Genomic DNA, 18,848 nt, shown 5'->3' with positions numbered 1-18,848 from the left:
CAATTATTTTGTATAAACCTTAAAAAGGAAAAATAATATTAAATAAATATTATAATTATATTTGTTCATAATTTTTTAAAAAAGGAAAATTATTTTTGTTTAATTTTTTTATTTCTTGGACATAAAAAGGAAAATAATATTAAATAATTGTTTATATGAACTTATTATTTGTTTACACTATTTTGTTTAAAACTTAAAAAGGAAAAATACTTTTAATTAACTATTTATATAAAAATTATTACTTAACACATGTCATAATCCTAAATATACAATTGTCATGTGTCGCGATCATATTAATTAGTAACTTTGAAGAACCAAGCTTTATATAATAAGATTATTTTTAAAAGGAAGCTTACTATTAAATAATTATTAGTATATAATTTTTTTCGTTAACAATTATTTTGTATAAACCTTAAAAAGGAAAAAATACTATTAAATAAATATTATAATTATATTTGTTCATAATTTTATAAAAAAGGAAAATTATTTTCGTTTAATTTTTTTATTTCTTGGACATAAAAAGGAAAATAATATTAATTAATTGTTTATATGAACTTATTATTTGTTTACACTATTTTGTTTAAAACTTAAAAAGGAAAAATAATATTAATTAACTATTTATATAAAAATTATTACTTTTATAATATTAATTAACACATGTCATAATCCTAAATATACAATTGCCATGTGTCGCGATCATATTAATTAGTAACTTTGAAGAATCAAACTTTATATAATAAGATTTATAGATGTTTCACTGTATAATCATTTATAACCACATACCAACTAATCATTAACTTTTTGTAGTGTTAGTTCTAGATTAGATATATCATCACTGATAGTGTCAGAGAAAACTGTATCCCATTTAAAAAAATAATGAACATTCTCGCCATTGTGTAACTGGAATAATATATTGAATCAATGTAATTTCCATTTATAACGTTGAGTCGTTGACTAGAGAAAAGAAACCACCCTACAAGAATGAACTATCTTTGAAAAATGAAAACCAAATGTGAAAGCATAACAAGTTACTTATTAACCATAAGATTCTGGTATATACTAAAGCTATACAAATGAAGTTCATGTTATTTTTTTTTTGAATTATAGATACCGGAATGTTAATTCTCCAGTAGCCGACATTCGAATTCTGATGGCTTCACCCTATTGAATTTTTTTTCAAATTAATTACCATCACACCGTAAGCCTTGATTAAGTTCATGTTCTTTTGTCCTATTAGTTATGAATTATTGGAGTTAATTTTCACCTACTACATTATCATGTTTACCATAAACAATGATAAACTCATGACAACGAATAGATTTAACTATTTCTGAATAGATGATTAAATACGTAACGCATGGAATCACGAAAGACGCTTCAACCTACTGTCAAAACCGTATCTGAAAATGTAATGCCCCCAAACAAGATAAATATCTTTTTTTAACAAAATAAATTTATACTTTGGATACGATAAATTTCCAGAAAAAGTTATATATGGGTGAGTTTGGAAACCCCTCAACTTCTTCATTTTATAGCACACTTGCCAGCTGAACCTTAGATTTTAAAGAAACACGTGACCCTTAATCATGATAGTAACCTTATTTGAGGTCCTAACCGTATGTAAGAAACTTGCACCCATAATCTGCCAAAACCATTTCTTAACTTCCTTTTTATGAAGAAAAATCATATGTATCTTTAAGTTTAAAGGTTATTCGATGCGTTGTAAAAAAAAAAAAGGTTATCCGATGTATTTGAATGATTTTATCGGCCAACTGTTAAATAAAGGGGACTTCTATTCCTTTAGTTATTATTTAAGATCTAAGAATTATACTGTATCTAATCTATTAAAACAGAATCCTATTTTTTTATCTACCTAAAAAGTTCATTTTAAAATTTGAACTCTTTCAATTTTCTTACCTTATATATTATATCTTTACAAGTTTGTTATCATATACACGCTCACTTAAACTAAACCAACCTCAAATATACTTAAACCATCCGAAATATTATATACACGCTCACTTAAACTAACCAACCTCAAATATACTTAAACCATCCGAAGTTAATTGACATGTTAAGCATGTGACTTAAATTAAACCAAAAGCTAAGTTACTAAAACCATCCAAAGTTGAGCGTTATATTATTTGCTACCGTAATATCAAAAACATCCGGATTTGATCAATATATTTAACACACAATTTAAAATAAATTAGATATAAAAAATAAAATATATTACAGATATAAATCATATATATATCAGCGCCAGTAGTTAACACAAATTTAAAATAAATATAACATAAAAATTAAATATATATTTCTTTGTTCATACATACAAAAAATAAAATGTACATAAATCTTTTAAATAAACTAGACTTTTCTAACTTTTCTAACGTTATTAATAGAACTTCACACTAAAGATATAATCTATAGATTTTAGTTTAACGGATTTTAAATGGGTTATTCAATTAAAAATATTTATTAAATGTGATTTTTTAAAAGTTAGTGAATACCATATTAACTCATATATATACACACATATTTAGCATAATATACTAAAAATATTTTTTCAAAGATTTTTCAAAAAAAATTGTTTGGTTTTCGGTGTAGATTGGATTTGATATTGGATTTTGGATATAACAGTTTAAGAACCATTCAAGTATATAGGTCATGTATAATAGAGTATGAGACTTTCATTTTCGAGTCGATTCTAAATCACTATTTTTGGTGACGAATATTATTGACTAATAATGTTAGGTAACTACTAAAAAAATGTAATATGTTGCAAATTTCAAGAATAAAGTTTAAAAATAAATTTTAAAATGCATATGGTACAAGTGTATAATTATGTAATTTGACATATTTAATATCATTACCAATATTAAATTAAACTAAATTAATTAATAAAAATATGATTACAAAAAATGAAAAAAATATAGAAATTAAATTTCTAAAAAAATAAAAACAAAAATACATCCGCCTTTTGAAAAGGCAGATCAGAATCTAGATTTGGTCCAACTATTTTAATAGAATATATTAAAATATCTTATTAGTCAGTTTAAGAAAAAATATTATATAAAGAAAAACAAATATATGACTAAAAACATGAATATAATTATTATTTTTTAAATGTAAAACAAAAAATGTACCCGTTCTCAAAATAGCGGGTTAGAATCTAGTTAATTAATATTAATCGATAGCTCCTGACCAAAAAAAACTTAACTAATAGTCTCTATTTCTAGCTAAGCAGTCTATCTCTCTTTCGCTTCGTTTATTTTCCTTTCTGAAAAGTAAAACAAACGTGATATTATTGTTAAATGAAACAAATGTGAAACCTGAAGAAAATCTATCATTATCATTTTGATGAATTATGAAATTTAGGTACGTAGAGACAAAATGTTAATGATTGAGAAACGGCGAGAAACGTAAGAACGAAAAACTAACTGAAACGTAAATTTCGATGACAAGTATACGTACAGTGTCACGTGAACTATTTTCTTAGAAACGTAATTTAAGCACGAGCCTCATAATTTTATGTAATAAACGATGAGGTATAAACCGTAGAAAAGTATTGTGATGCTTTTACAAAAAAAAAAGTATTGTGATGCTATGTTATATATGTGTATATATATATTATATATTTACAAAACGTGTATGTGTATGTGAAATAGGTAGAATATAAACATAAACTCTTTAAGAAAACTAACAGGTGAATTACTCGGACATATCTAAGTAAAATATAAACATAATTTTTCAAAAAATATAAAACTCCTTAAGAAAGAGTTACCCTAAACCAAAATCGACATGCATTATTTATGAAAAAGTTATGTTGGTGTGGATTGGTTTTGTGAATGATTTTCGAAGGTCATTTATTTTTGCAGTACACCTACAAAGACAAAAGTACTTTAAGAATATATATTAAAATGAAAATTATTATGATTCCCACAAAACATTTATTTTTTATTTTCTTTTCCATACATATCCACAATCTTTCTTAAGACTTCTACCTCTATATATACTCGGAAGTCCCCAAATGCTAAACCGTGCCATCAGCTTTTGATTGAAGAGAAAGACATATATACAAAGCTAAAACCTAAACTCGAAACAAAGATCAACATCCATGGCTATCTTCAACACTCATAACACATGGGCCTTTGCCTTCGGCTTGCTCGGTATGAACTTGTCTCCTATTATATGAGATTTAATATCATCCTAATTAACCTACATCCAGATTTTAAAACCGGTATGTCTAATAACATCATACTTTCATTATAATCGTTTAATTTTCAGGAAACCTCATTTCCTTTGCTGTTTTCCTCTCCCCCGTGTAAGTAGTTACATCTTTACCTCATTGAAACTTGAGTATTTAAATATCTCAACACATATATGTTTTATTTACTATATATCTCGCTAGCTAGAACTATAATTATCATAAGATATAAACCAACCCAATTGGTTGTTTCGATATGTATGCAGACCAACGTTCTATAGGATTTGTAAAAAGAAAACCACTGAAGGATTTCAATCTCTTCCGTATGTGGTGGCCCTCTTCAGCGCGATGCTTTGGCTCTACTATGCTACACAGAAGAAAGATGTCTTCCTTCTCGTCACCATCAACTCCTTTGGCTGCGTCATTGAGACCATCTACATCGCCATATTCATAGCCTTCGCCACCAAAGAAGCACGAGTATGTTCATTAGTCATTACCAGTCTATGTGATATATATTATATCGAATTATGTGCAAAGTTGGATCTGAGATTTAAAGAATTATAAACATTTTTAGGTTAATTTAATTTAAAATTAATAATTTAAAGGTCATACGACATATCTATGATAGCTCTTTAAAATTTGAGTAGTAAGGCAAATGTTTTATTCATCTGTGCCTAGAATATTCGGCTTTGATTATGTGATGTTTACTGATAATGTATTGGTATTTCGGTGCAGATGTTTACGGTTAAGCTCTTGTTGCTAATGAACTTTGGAGGGTTCTGTGTAATTCTCCTTCTCTGCCAATTCTTAGCAAAAGGATCGACACGTGCTAAGATAATCGGAGGAATCTGTGTCGGATTCTCTGTCTGCGTTTTCGCTGCGCCGCTTAGCATTATCGTAAGTATATTACACTAAACTCTAGCTAGTGTTACATTTATAGTAAATGAAAAAATATGTTTTAATTGATTTAATGAATAAATTAATTTTTTATTATATACAGAGAACGGTTATAAAAACAAAAAGTGTGGAGTACATGCCGTTTAGCTTATCCTTGACACTTACCATCAGTGCGGTCGTCTGGCTCCTTTATGGTCTCGCTCTTAAGGATATCTACGTTGCTGTAAGTCATCGTAACCATCATCATTAGTTACGTGAAAATGGTTGCTTGTGTTTCTATGTACATGAGCTGAGCATATACACGAAAGGTATAATCATAGAGACATGGATTCACAAAAGTATAACCCTTTTGTTTGGTATTATTGTCGTTTTACATTTATAATAAAGATACTCACTTTTTGGTCTTTCAAAAGAAAAACCTTAAAGATTGTATCTTTTGAAAAAGAGTCCTATAACACATGGAATTGTATATTGCACTATAATTTGACGTGGATCTATAAAGTGTAAAGTTCATATAATTAAAATAAAAAGTAGTTATAATGCTTTGAGCACTAAATAACCTTTTTCATCTGTCGACTTCGCAGTTCCCGAACGTGATTGGGTTTGTTCTCGGTGCACTTCAAATGATACTTTATGTGGTTTTCAAATACTGCAAAACGCCGTCGGATTTGGTGGAAAAAGAAATCGAAGCTGCTAAGTTGCCAGAGGTGAGCATCGATATGCTGAAGCTAGGTACACTGATGGCATCTCCTGAACCAGCAGTGATCACAGTCGAGCGACCGGTGAGCATGTGTGTCTGCAACGATAAGAAAGCTGAAGCTGAAAATGGAGCTTGAAAATATATTGACTTTGTACTCGAACTTGAGATGCCTATATCATCATCCACATGTATTTTTCTAAGTTTATTAAGTGTGTGAAGTCGAGGATTAATTCTCTCGGGATTTACATTTTCCTGAGATGATTATTCTCTTCTTCTTTATATATCGATATGAATATCACTTAATTTTCATTATAATATTGCACAGGCTGCTGTTTTTGTGGTTGAAGATTAAATCAAATTATTAAGCCTTTAAATCTAATATATAATTAACGAAAAATCAATTATAAAATGATTTGGAGGAGTTTACTTCTGTTGCACTGATCTCAATCTGCTTTAGACTCGCCGCTATTGTCCTTTTTAGTGGTGCTAATTTGTTATCGAGATTTACTTTAAGTATCCATGTCAGGGATGAATGTTGTTAAATGTTTACTTACTAACTAATGAGTATTGCATTACACTCAGTTGGTAAAGGGTTCACAGCTGTGAGTTCCGCCACCTGAGTTCGAATCCCGGCCACTGGAGAATTAACATTTCGGCATCGCCAGAGATAGAGGACCGACATGTGATAACACGTGACTAGTCTGGACCACTTCGGTGGAGCCAGGATACCTCTGTATAATTTAAAAAAAAAAAAGAGTATTGCATTACACTCGTGAAGTATGATCTTGAGAAATAACTGAATATGGGAAATGGTTGCGGCTAATAACATTACTAACTGGTTTGGACTTTGGAACATGGAACATATTAGTGAGTATAAGCAGCCCAAAAATATACATCTCTAGTTAATCATGTCTAATATTCATTGATTATATGTCGACATAACAAACTTTTCTTTCGCTGCTACCGCTCATGACAATATGTTCCTACAAGCATCCCATGTTTCCTTATTGAGGACGCTTATAATGGTAAATGATAAACATTGAAGGTAGATGGAAGATGAATCTAAGACATCAAGGGTTCTCCAGGCCGTCATATTTCATGGCCATTGAATATCACATATGTTGTAATTTAAAAAAAAATATTCAAGTATGATTTACAGTTTATTGTTTAGCACTTCAATTCCAGGTCTTACCAGATTATAGGTTGTAATAGATTTTGAGATATGTACGTGAAAATGAGATGGATGGAATTAGTAAAAATTTATAAAAATTTTAAATATTTATTTATATATTTATTAAAACCCTTAAACCTCGGGTTTTGAAATTTCACTATCAATTCTAAATTTTAAGTCCGGGTTTCGAGGTCTGATGGTAAAAAAATTTCGGCTGAAGTGTCCGCCATCACGAATTCGAATCCCGGCCACATCGAATTTAACATGGTTTTCGTTTGGTCTCTAGGATCTTCCTCGTCAATTCCGGTTAGATACGGTGGGATAGTCGGATTAAGTGAAAGGTCCGGATATCTCGATTATCAAATTCAGAAAAAAATAATTCTAAATTCTAAGTCTAGTTAATAATAAGATTATAGTTTATGGTAAAAATAAATATATAAAGTGGTATTAACAATTTTTCATTAACGGAAACTGGTAAGTCCATATTGGTTGAAAACGACGGTTCATCGTCAACCGGGAATATCTGGAGAAAACCTCAATCGTGAGTCGTGAAGGTGAACTGAGATTCCTTTTGTGTTTACGCTCTGATTCGATCTTCGTGATCGAAAAGCCCCTAGTTTAGATCCTCCCGCTTCAAGCTAAGGTTCGTTTTTCTCCCTTCTACTTATAGAGATCTGCTTCAGAGTCGACTCTCTCGACTGATCCGAGGTTTCTTCTTTTGAAATTTCACTGTAGTATTGCTCGATCTCGATGTTATAGGGTTTTGGGGGGTTTTTAGTGATGACGAGCTTTCGTGTGGGAGGGAAGGTGGTGGATAAGGTTGATTTGTGTAGGAAGAAGCAGTGGGCATGGCGTTTGGATGTTTGGCCCTTTGCCATTCTCTATGCTGCTTGGTTGACTACTATAGCTCACAGCAGCATAGACTTCACTGATGCTATGATCGCGCTTGGTGGCCTTGTTGCTTCTCACATCTTAGTCTTGCTTTTCACTGCGTGGTCTGTTGATTTCAAGTGTTTTGTCCAGTTTAGCAAGGTAAATATAGTTCTTGTAAAATGTTACTTGAGTTAAATGGTTTATGATGGCACTGTGTCTTTTATATTGATTCACAGGTTAACAGTATCGACCAGGCAGATGCATGTAAAGTTACCCCGGCGAAGTTTTCTGGTTCTAAAGAAGTTGTGCCTCTTCACTTTCGTAGCCAAGTAAGTTCGTTTCAAGACTTTTAGACTCTCTAGTTAAGCTGCCAGTTATAGGAGTGAATGGTTTAGCTTTTGAAGTGAATTTACCAGCTCTGATGACTGAGTATGTGTAAAGTCCAGTGTTTCTCTGCACATAGTTTAAGGAACTTAAGCTCTTTACTATTTGGATCCTCTTTGGCCTGGAACTGCATGATTATTTCAGTAGCTTACTTCCCATCTTTCCAATTCCAACAGTATTGAGTCTTTTACTGTTTGCAGTTGACAGGTTCCGCATCTTCGGAGGACATAGAAGAAATTTTCTTTGACTTCAGAAAGCAGCGTTTTATATACTCAAAAGAGTTAGGAGCCTTTTCCAAGCTTCCTTACCCCACAAAGGAAACTTTTGGTCATTATCTAAAATGTACTGGTCATGGTACAGAAGCTAAAGTTGCTACTGCCACTGAGAAGTGGGGAAGGAACGTGTAAGTCGACCTGTTGTTTCTTTATACGTGTTTTTTTTGGACGAATTTCTTTTCACGTGTATCTATAACCATTTCCCGCTAATGCCGATAGTTGATTTTTTTTTTTGACAATTCTTTTTCAGTAGTCTCCTAAATTGTGCGATCATTTTTTTAAAAATTAATTTGTCTAACCAACGACTTTTTAAAATATTTTTCTGATGAGTATGTCCGAAGTGGATATCGGTTTGATTCTTTGTTTCTGCTTGTCCCAGATTTGATTATCCGCAACCTACATTCCAGAAGCTCATGAAAGAAAACTGCATGGAACCATTTTTTGTATTTCAGGTGTCGTTCACTTTTAAAGTGCATGGATTTTATAGTTAATTTTTCTTTCTATTGGCTATTATTGCTCTAAGTACTGTGTGTTCTTCCACTTTTTGCAGGTTTTCTGTGTGGGTCTTTGGTGCTTGGATGAGTTCTGGTATTACAGTGTGTTCACACTGTTCATGCTTTTCATGTTCGAGTCAACAATGGCAAAAGCCCGGCTGAAGACATTAACCGACCTAAGACGTGTTAGGGTTGACAGTCAGACTGTGATGGTGTATCGATGCGGGAAGTATGTAATTGAATAACATCCAAGTTTACCTTAAAGATCGTTTCGGTATTACTGCTGTGTCTGAACAAGCAAAGTTATAGGTGGGCGAAGCTCTTAGGTACGGATCTGCTGCCAGGAGATGTTGTGTCCATTGGGAGACCTTCAACTCAAACGGGAGGAGAGGATAAGACAGTACCAGCGGACATGCTTTTACTGGTAGGAAGTGCTATTGTAAACGAAGCCATTTTGACAGGCGAGTCAACTCCCCAATGGAAGGTACTTTCTTTCCTTAATTTCACATTTATTTGTTGGCCTTTTCAACTTTATACCGACTTTGGGATTTGAAGAGTTTCAGAATTGTAACTTTGTCTATTTAGTAAATTTGGTTCATCGTACTTGCCATTTTGATTATTGCATCAGCAACTTCTCTCACAATATGTGTATAGATTCTAGTGTCTTTGTTTGAAACTATGAATCTTCATTATTAACTAGTGAGAGCTATACTTACTAAACTATAGATATACATTATCTGTGTTTCACTAAGATTGTATGATGGCTATTACAGGTTCCAGTCGTTGGCGAAAGATCGGATAACAAATTATCGATCAAAAGGGATAAAAATCATGTTTTATTTGGCGGGACCAAAATCTTGCAACATTCACCTGACAAGGTATTCCGTTCCAACAACATGAACCATTTCTTCTTCTGTACTTTCTCCTAACTTGTGTAATACTGTTTTTTTTTTTGGAATCAGTCATTCCCTCTGAAAACCCCTGATGGTGGCTGTCTAGCTGTTGTTCTCCGAACTGGATTTGAGACAAGCCAAGGAAAACTAATGAGGACAATTTTATTTTCAACGGAGAGGGTTAGGGATCTTTCTTTATTTGTTATTTCAGCAGCATGTTGGAAAATTTGTTTGTTCTGATCTTTTTGGTAACAAAATTAGGTTACTGCAAACAGTTGGGAGAGTGGTCTATTCATATTATTTTTAGTTGTATTTGCCGTGATAGCTGCGGGTTATGTTCTTGTAAAGGTATGTTATATTTGTTTCAGGATTTTGTTCAAACAAAGTCTATTTATACTGGTGATGAGTATACTCCTTTGCAGGGTCTTGAGGATCCTACACGGAGCAAGTATAAGCTTTTGCTAGGCTGTTCAATTATCATCACCTCAGTGATCCCTCCCGAATTGCCTATGGAATTATCCATTGCTGTCAATACGTCATTACTTGCTCTTTCACGTCGTGGGATATTCTGCACAGAGCCTTTTAGGATCCCTTTTGCCGGGAAGGTAGTGTCGCTGTGCCTCATCTGGCTTACTTGTTGGCTTTTGCACAGAGCCTTCGTTACTCTGCACGGAATTAGTATTCGTTCTTGATTGTACTGTTGTCTCATTCGCGTCACATTTTCCTTTGCTGACAGGTTGACTTGTGTTGTTTCGATAAGACTGGTACACTCACATCAGACGACATGGTAAGGTCAATAGAAGTTCTGGGTTTCTGCTTGCTTTTGTTAATGGTAAACTCATTTTCATTGCTTCTTTGTAGGAGTTTCGAGGAGTTGGGGGCTTGGCTGATTCTGAAGAAGCAGAGACTGATATGAGCAAGGTTCCTGTGCGCACATTGGAGATTTTGGCTTCTTGTCATGCCTTGGTCTTTGTAGACAACAAGCTGGTATGACCAACTGATATTTTTCCCTTTTGGCCTAGAGAAACTCAGTTTAGTGGTATCAGTTTTGCTGCTGTTCGTCTCTGGAATTTATCTTATTTATTCTTATACATAAATTTGTAACATCAGATTTCTTTTCTCCAAACTCTTCTGGTACATGCACACATGATTTTTATAAATTCGAAAGTTGGATTCAATGCGGTATACTTCTTACTTCATTTGACTGAATGTTAGTGAACGAATGAGTCATCTTATAGGTCATCTTTCTGAAACCGCTTGTACTTTGCTTTTGCATCACTAGTCATCATTACAAAAATGTGCCATGTTTTACTCTTTTCAATTCTTACAGGTCGGAGATCCTCTTGAGAAGGCTGCACTTAAGGGAATTGACTGGAGTTACAAATCCGATGAAAAGGCCTTGCCCAAAAAGTAATTATTGTCATCTTATCCTATTGTTCTGATTGTTTGTCTATGGTGGTTAGCCTTCTGAATACAATGCGTATATATTTTGAGAATAAAAGCTAACTAAGGATGCATACTGCATTGAAAATAGTGGTTTCTTCTCAACAGTTGCGAGGTTCTGTTTATGGGTTATCTGTTCCTTTGGAGTCATATTCAGACATTTTGACTGGACAGGGTAGATAAAAAACGATGTCTACATATGAAGCAGTTGACTGGGGATCATAGGAATTAAAGTTTCCATAGAAATGTTAGTTGATAGGACACAGGAGTAAAGTTACGTGGGATAATGCTTTAGGCTCTACTGCAATATTTTCTTACTTCTCATTCTGTGTCTTTGCATCTTGCATTGTTTTATACACCTGTATTGTTTCTCCCTTAATATCTAATAATCCCTAGTTCTACTTAATATTGAATAATATGCTTGCATGAACCCACAATAAAGATTTTTTTTTCATATTGTAATATGTTATCTGCCGCAGGGGAAATGGGAACTCGGTACAGATTATGCAGAGATACCATTTTGCTTCGCATCTGAAGAGAATGTCAGTTATCGTTTCTATTCAGCAGGAATATTTTGCGTATGTGAAGGTCTGTTTGATTCATTATTCTCGTAGACTAAATTTTTGTCAGTAAATCCGGATCCAAATTTTGTATGCTTATATGTAACTTCTTTGCCAGGGTGCACCAGAGACCATCCAAGATAGGCTTGTGGATGTGCCAGCTTCATATATCGAAACGTATAAGAGATACACGCGCCAAGGATCTCGAGTTCTAGCTCTTGCATTTAAACGACTTCCTGATATGACGGTAGTTACCCTTGCTCTCACTCATTATCCTGTTGGCTTCTTGAAAAAACTTGATGCATGTCATTCTATTGATGTTTGTGTGGTAATTGTTAATGTACAACCTTCATGCCAGAAGTCTGCCTTCCTTAGGTCTGTAGGTGGAATAGTTGTTATATGTACTTATGCATTTGTCATGCCAATTGATCTGTCCAATTCAGAGTTAACAATATAAATAGCCAGCATCGTTTTGTTCTGGATTATGCAAACTCTGCTCACATGCTTTCATGTTTTACCTTACATATGTTGTAATCATGATAACCAGGCTAGTGAAGCTAGAGAGATGGATAGAGATGCTGTCGAGAGTGACCTTACTTTTGCTGGATTTGCGGTAATGGCACAATGCTTATGTAGTTTAACATTCTTCATATGTTTGAATTGTAATTGATGATCTGGTATCAACGTTGGTCCATAACGACTCAATCGTGCATCACAGGTCTTCAACTGCCCCATTAGATCAGATTCAGCCACCATTCTCTTGGAGTTGAAGAATTCATCTCATGATTTGGTAATTTATACTGTGTCTTATATTGCACACGCACTCACATCATTACCAGTTGTTCATTCAGTTCCTTTTCTACCCTGTAAAGATTGTCTGCAAAGCAGCTATCTCAGTATTATATGTAGAAACTATAATTGAGTATAGAGTATATTATTCTGGTTCTTTGATTTCCGTTAGTAATTAGATACACGGGATGTCTTATCCTGCTTTCATGATTTCAGGTGATGATCACAGGTGATCAAGCATTGACAGCTTGTCATGTTGCAAGCCAAGTGCATATTGTATCAAATCCAGTTTTAATCCTCGGTCAATCAAGACCTGGTGACAAATACAAGTGGATGTCACCTGATGGGAAGGAGATCATACCCTACAGGTGCAGTCAAATTTAATAACAGTTTCTGTAGAAGTAAAGCTTATTCGCATTCTCACTTGTACAATCTTACGTAGTCGCATGAAACCATCAGTATATGTTGTGACAGTAGTCCCAGTGCATCTGACTGAGCATCCTACCTGGTTTTTCTGTTCAGTGAAAAAGAGATCGAAACCCTTGCAGAGACCCATGATTTATGCATTGGAGGTGACAGCATTGAAATGCTACAGGCTACATCTGCTATTTTGCGAGTCATTCCGTTTGTCAAGGTAAACACACCTTACAATCTTTATCACTTGGTTTACGATTTCTTAATAGCTATATACATTAATAGAGTCTGACCCTCAAAACCATCCGTCTCTTCAGGTTTTTGCAAGAGTTGCTCCACAGCAGAAGGAGCTAATATTAACCACCTTTAAAGATGTAGGAAGGGGAACTCTGATGTGTGGGGACGGGACGAATGATGTCGGAGCATTGAAGCAGGTAACGCATATATTGATTTGATTCAAACACCAAGCAAATGATGCCATACGCTTTATTTTCTTTCTTTTAATTCGATTTTTGCTGTTTGCATTTTCAGGCCCATGTTGGAGTAGCCTTACTGAACGCTGTACCTCCCTCCTCGCCTGGATCAGAATCGTCTAAAGATGATTCAAAGTCGAAGTCGAAAAAGCCCAAACCACCATCAGAACCAACAACTAGCAAAACCGCTATTCAGAACGGGGAAGGGTCGTCAAAGGGAAAGATCACACCCCAAAACCGCCACTTAACTGCTGCGGAGCTGCAGAGACAAAAGTTAAAGAAGATGATGGACGAACTAAACAGCGATGAAGGTGATGGCCGGTCAGCTCCCTTAGTCAAACTTGGGGATGCATCAATGGCGTCTCCCTTCACAGCCAAGCATGCTTCGGTCGCCCCAGTGACGGACATAATCCGACAAGGTCGTAGTACACTCGTGACGACTCTTCAGATGTTCAAAATCCTCGGTCTGAACTGCCTCGCCACAGCTTATGTCCTAAGCGTTATGTACTTGGACGGTGTGAAGCTGGGTGATGTCCAGGCTACGATCAGCGGTGTCTTAACAGCTGCGTTTTTCCTCTTCATATCTCACGCTCGACCGCTACAAACCCTCTCCGCGGAGCGACCTCACCCGAGCGTCTTCTCCCTCTACCTCTTCCTCTCTCTCCTCGGACAGTTCGCCGTTCACATAACCTTCTTGATCTACTCGGTCAAGGAAGCTGAGAAACACATGCCGGAGGAATGCATCGAACCAGACGCCACGTTCCATCCCAACCTAGTGAACACGGTGTCGTACATGCTGAGCATGATGCTTCAGGTTGCGACATTTGCAGTGAACTACATGGGACATCCTTTTAACCAGAGCATAAGAGAAAACAAACCCTTCTTCTACGCGCTCATCGCTGGAGCAGGGTTCTTCACGGTGATCGCGTCTGATCTGTTCAGGGACCTGAACGATTCGCTGAAGCTTGTTCCATTACCAGAAGGTATGAGGGATAAGCTTCTCCTATGGGCTTTGCTCATGTTCGTTATCTGCTACTCGTGGGAACGGTTGCTCAGATGGGCTTTCCCCGGTAAGATTCCTTGGTGGAAGCATAAACAAAGAAGCGTCGCTGCAAATCTGGAGAAGAAGAAGAAGGTATAATATTAAGAAGAAGAGAGGTTTTGAAGTAATCAATCATCAAATTAATCCATACAATTTTAACTCGAGAGTTTTGGCTAAGCATTTTTTCATAGGTGTAGACATTTTGTTCACTGTTAGTTCTCTTTTGTTTTGTAACTACGCATTAAGAAGAAGCATAGATTTGATTTCTCATATCCTTGAACTAAATCTCGAAGGGTTTAGCATTAATAACGCCTTATTCGTGCAAATAACAAAAGACGACAAAACACAGATTCCATCTCAGCAAGTGGGGTAACACTCTGTTTGAGGGTCCACGGAGACTCGCCCACGCGTTTATATATCATTGGTTCTTACTCTTTAGTGGGTAAAACAAGTTTAAACTTTTTTTTTAATTACCAAATAACGGCAAAAAAATGAAAAAAGGTGGAAGAAGAAAGAGACGAGTTTTAGGGATTTTTTGGCGGCTTTAGCCTGTAGGGCTCTCCTCGACTCGACTCACGCTGCGACCATCTTCACGGCCTTTTTTTTTTTCATTTCCTCTACTTCGGTCCGGTCTACCTTGTCTTCTTCTTCGTCTCCACATCGATCCTAAGGTGTTGCTCTGATCTCACATCCTCTGTTATTTTAGCTTGTCATTCTCAGATCGCGATTTCTTCTTACGGCGTTGATTCCAATGCTCTTTGATGAGATAAAGGTTTCCGCCCTAGCTTATGGCATTTCGTCCGTTAGGGTTCATTTCTAGGTTTTAGGTGGTTTCAATCTGCACCACTTTAGCTATCTATCGATTCCGCGTCACCATCAAAAGCTCTGACACTAATCTCTCTCTCTCTCTCCTTCTGATTGCAGGAATCGCTTATATGAGATGTCAGACAAGGTTATTCGCCCGATCAGGATGAAACGATCCACAATGGATCCCTCCTACGTTTCTTCAGTCACCTCCTCCGGTAAAGCCGCCTCCTCCGCCTTGCTCAAAGTTAAGTTAGAGCGCGACAACAACAACAACGACAGATCCTCTTCCTCCTCCTCCGGGAAAGCCTTGGTTGCTGTCAAGTTAGAGAAGGAAGACTCTCCTCTTCTCCTAACCACCACCACCACCACCACCACTAGGAGAAGAGCCTTAAAAAGGAAACGACTCTCTGATCTAGTCGAAAAATCCAGAAGATTCGCTAAACACAGCTTCGAGAAACAGAGAACCAGCCAGCGAGAATTGACCACTCGATGGAGTACTGAAAGGTATAAGAGTTAAAAATAAAAAAGACTTAGCCTTTATTAGGTATAAGATTAAAAAGACTTAGCCTTTTGTTAATAATAATATTACACAGGATTGATTTCTCGGAGCAAGTGATTGCGGATGTGTTGAAGGAGAAAGGCGCTTCTTTCGACTCCCCTGTGACACGTGCCGAGTTGAGAGCCTCGGTACGTGGGGAGATTGGTGATACGGGGCTCTTGGACCATTTGCTGAAGCATATCGATGGGAATGTGACTCCCGGGGGAGCTGATCGGTTCAGGAGGTGTCACGATACCCAAGGGACCATGCAGTATTGGCTTGAGAGTGCTGATTTGCTCAAGATCAAACGCGAGTCTGGTGTTCCTGATCCTAATTGGGTTCCTCCTCCTTGGTGGAAGCTTCACGGTGGTGGTGGCAACGGTGTGATCAAGATTGAGTCTAGGGTTGATGATGATGAGCAGCCGTCTGCTTCCGAGCTTAAAGAAGAGATGGATAGGATGAAGAGGTAATAATAATATGGTTGCAATAGTTAAATGTTTTGTTTTTTTTTTATAAGTTGAGATGTGGTTTGATGATATGCAGTGAGATCAAAGAGCTTGTGTCTGAATTGGCTCTGATTAAACGTGAATGTGGAATTACTGATCCGGATTTGATTCCCCTTGCTCAATGGAAGATTCAGAGTTCATCATCACATTCGCATGGAGCATCATCTGCTGTCTCCTCGAAGCTTAGGGAAGAAATTGATCAAATCAAGAGGTAGTAATATTCTTGCATTATTCTTAAGCTTTTTCAATGTCAAAATTGCACTTGTAATCTCATTTTCTGTGCGATATATGCAGTGACATCAAAAAACTTGTATCCAAGCCAAAGTTACCAGATCATGCTGATGATGCAAATGAGGTGACTTGTTGAGATCATTTTGTTTGTTTGTTCAAGGAAGATGAGCATATAATTAGAGACTCAGAACTGTTTGCATTTCTATCCAGAAACTATTTATGGAGATTATGAGTTGGAAGGTAAAGACTGATAAGCAAATTGCTGAGATCTCAAAGGCGTTGACATCAACACAGGTATAAACCAAAAACAAGTATATAAGAAGCTTCTTGTCTAGGATGTTCTAACCTATGAAAGCTTTTGTCTACCATGTCCTTTTTTATTGTTGGCAGGGCATGGTTAAGGAACTAGTTTTGTGGAAAGATAAAGTAGAACAGAAGCTGGTGGGAATTTCAAACAATGTGCAGGCAAACGGGACCAACTCCTTCAATCCAGCACCTCAAAGCTGGGAGCATATATTGCATAATGCGAACTTGGATGACTTCACAGTGAATGGTTTCGAACCATGGGATGTTGATGCTAACCTTATCGATGTTCTGCCAGAGGCTGTCAGGCCTGATGCCTACTCGCTTCCACCCAATGCTCGCAAAAGCTCTTTCCAAGACCATATGTGGTTTGAGGAACAGTCAGTGCTCAACTCCGAGATGCAAAGGACAGAAAGGTTAGATCGGTTGGGTTGGTTTCTAGGTTTTACAAGAATAGGCTTTATTGTTTATTTATATGGTTGTCTTAACATTTTTTTTTGTTTGTTTGCCTATTTAGCTGCATGACCAGAGGTGATTCCAGAAGCTCCAATCAGGACAAAGCTGAGATGCCTCCAGGTCCAAGACCAGATATTGACGACGCAAATATTGATTCTCAGGTAAAGATAGTTAAAACATTTTATAGAAGAATTGGTCAGTTTTGGAAAAATCTTCTTGTCTCTAGTCCTTTGTCTTTGTCCTTTGAGTAGATGTCACTTTACCCAACCATCTTACGTTCACACAGCCTTTGCTTCATTCACTATCACACGTTGAATCTTTTGATATGCACCAGTTCTAGTTTAACATGCAAATTTGCCAATGCTTCTTACAGGAAACATTGAAAGAGTTGGTGAACTGGAAAGCCAAAGCAGAGCAGCAGCTAATGGAAATGTCAGACGTTGTCCGTGTCTGCAGGGATAGAGTCAGAAACACACACTAGGCACATGAATTGATGGATTCACTTACATAGATTCCCTTGGAGACTTGTACAGGGTTTCTGGTTAAAAGAAATGGAAAAAGAACAAAGAGAGTAGAGATCAAATAGGCATCTGGAAAGTTTATTTAGGAAGAAGAGGTAGAGAAGTGATCCTCTCTACATGAAAAGTGATATTTGAAGGTAGAGACGCTTTTTTAAACAGTAGTTGGTTTTTGCTGTATATTCTCTCTGACTAACGACTCTCTTATTCAACAACCAAGTTTTGGAGTAATCATCTTTGCTATCTGACTATTGTTTCTTTTAATTTGCTAAATAATCCAAATATAATACACAGCTTAGTATCAGTCTCCTATAAAAAATGATAGAAGCTATTTTTTTGGTGCAACAAATGATAGAAGCATACAAATATTCGTTGTCCTCATATGTTATTTTTTGTAATTATTTAATGTTGAACAAGTTGTTGTGTACATTCCAATCAATTATTGTTATAGTATCTTAAATTCTACAAACTCAATCCTGAATAAAGGCCCTACAAATATTTTCCATCATCATCATCTTCAAGACCACAACTCGAGCTTCAGTTGTCAGGTTATTTCATTTTCTAACTTTTTGGGTTGTGTATATCTTTTCTAGTTGGCATCTTATGTTTGTTTTGACTGGACTCCCCAGCTTTTCAATGTTCCATATGGTAGAACTTTTTATATGTATGTATTTGTTGATTCAATCAATGCATACCCTATCACGCCCGTGTTATTATTTAATAAGATAGATATATCATACTATATGATAGTATGGCAACTTTAAACTGAATAATATGAGAACTGTGATATTAAATGCTTTGGTTATAGATACTGCTATGGATATTGATAGAGATAAAGAGGCACAGAAACAAACAAGAATGCGTCTGAAAGAGA

At 35.8% G+C, this 18,848-nt stretch overlaps 3 protein-coding genes across 5 annotated transcripts; all 3 read left to right on the top strand.

Moving 5' to 3' along the window:
• Positions 1-4,010: 4,010 nt before the first annotated feature.
• LOC108825900 (bidirectional sugar transporter SWEET12) lies at positions 4,011-6,119 on the top strand. Its single transcript, XM_056993529.1, has 6 exons — positions 4,011-4,169; positions 4,288-4,324; positions 4,474-4,684; positions 4,943-5,104; positions 5,208-5,327; positions 5,689-6,119. Exons 1-6 carry the CDS (start codon positions 4,118-4,120, stop codon positions 5,938-5,940), a joined length of 834 nt encoding a protein of 277 aa, XP_056849509.1. The 5' UTR covers positions 4,011-4,117; the 3' UTR covers positions 5,941-6,119.
• Positions 6,120-7,442: 1,323 nt separating this feature from the next.
• On the top strand, positions 7,443-14,885 carry LOC108827110 (probable manganese-transporting ATPase PDR2). Of its 2 annotated transcripts, none has more exons than XM_018600468.2 (22): positions 7,443-7,618; positions 7,735-8,007; positions 8,085-8,177; positions 8,433-8,635; positions 8,887-8,959; positions 9,058-9,230; positions 9,311-9,485; positions 9,775-9,879; positions 9,964-10,074; positions 10,156-10,242; positions 10,317-10,499; positions 10,631-10,681; positions 10,756-10,881; positions 11,225-11,304; positions 11,817-11,925; positions 12,016-12,144; positions 12,445-12,510; positions 12,616-12,687; positions 12,903-13,054; positions 13,209-13,320; positions 13,418-13,534; positions 13,632-14,885. In XM_018600468.2, exons 2-22 carry the CDS (start codon positions 7,756-7,758, stop codon positions 14,712-14,714), a joined length of 3,552 nt encoding a protein of 1,183 aa, XP_018455970.2. In that variant the 5' UTR covers positions 7,443-7,618; positions 7,735-7,755; the 3' UTR covers positions 14,715-14,885. The 2 variants fall into 2 exon arrangements, with proteins under 2 accessions (XP_018455970.2, XP_018455969.2); XM_018600467.2 differs by having other exon boundaries at positions 7,711-8,007.
• A 222-nt stretch (positions 14,886-15,107) lies between these two features.
• Positions 15,108-18,004, top strand: LOC108827111 (protein AMEIOTIC 1 homolog). Of its 2 annotated transcripts, none has more exons than XM_018600471.2 (9): positions 15,108-15,387; positions 15,540-15,926; positions 16,016-16,426; positions 16,504-16,677; positions 16,761-16,821; positions 16,908-16,991; positions 17,088-17,416; positions 17,518-17,617; positions 17,830-18,004. In XM_018600471.2, the coding sequence occupies exons 2-9, from the start codon at positions 15,556-15,558 to the stop codon at positions 17,935-17,937; spliced, it is 1,638 nt and encodes a 545-aa protein (XP_018455973.1). In that variant the 5' UTR covers positions 15,108-15,387; positions 15,540-15,555; the 3' UTR covers positions 17,938-18,004. The 2 variants fall into 2 exon arrangements, with proteins under 2 accessions (XP_018455973.1, XP_018455972.1); XM_018600470.2 differs by having other exon boundaries at positions 15,109-15,286.
• The last annotated feature ends 844 nt before the right edge of the window (positions 18,005-18,848 follow it).

The sequence above is a fragment of the Raphanus sativus genome, chromosome 9 (assembly GCF_000801105.2).
Source record: "Raphanus sativus cultivar WK10039 chromosome 9, ASM80110v3, whole genome shotgun sequence".
Classification (NCBI taxonomy): Eukaryota; Viridiplantae; Streptophyta; class Magnoliopsida; order Brassicales; family Brassicaceae; genus Raphanus; species Raphanus sativus.
The sequence above is the reverse complement of the archived record's forward strand: the minus strand, read 5'-3'. Positions and strand labels throughout refer to the sequence as shown.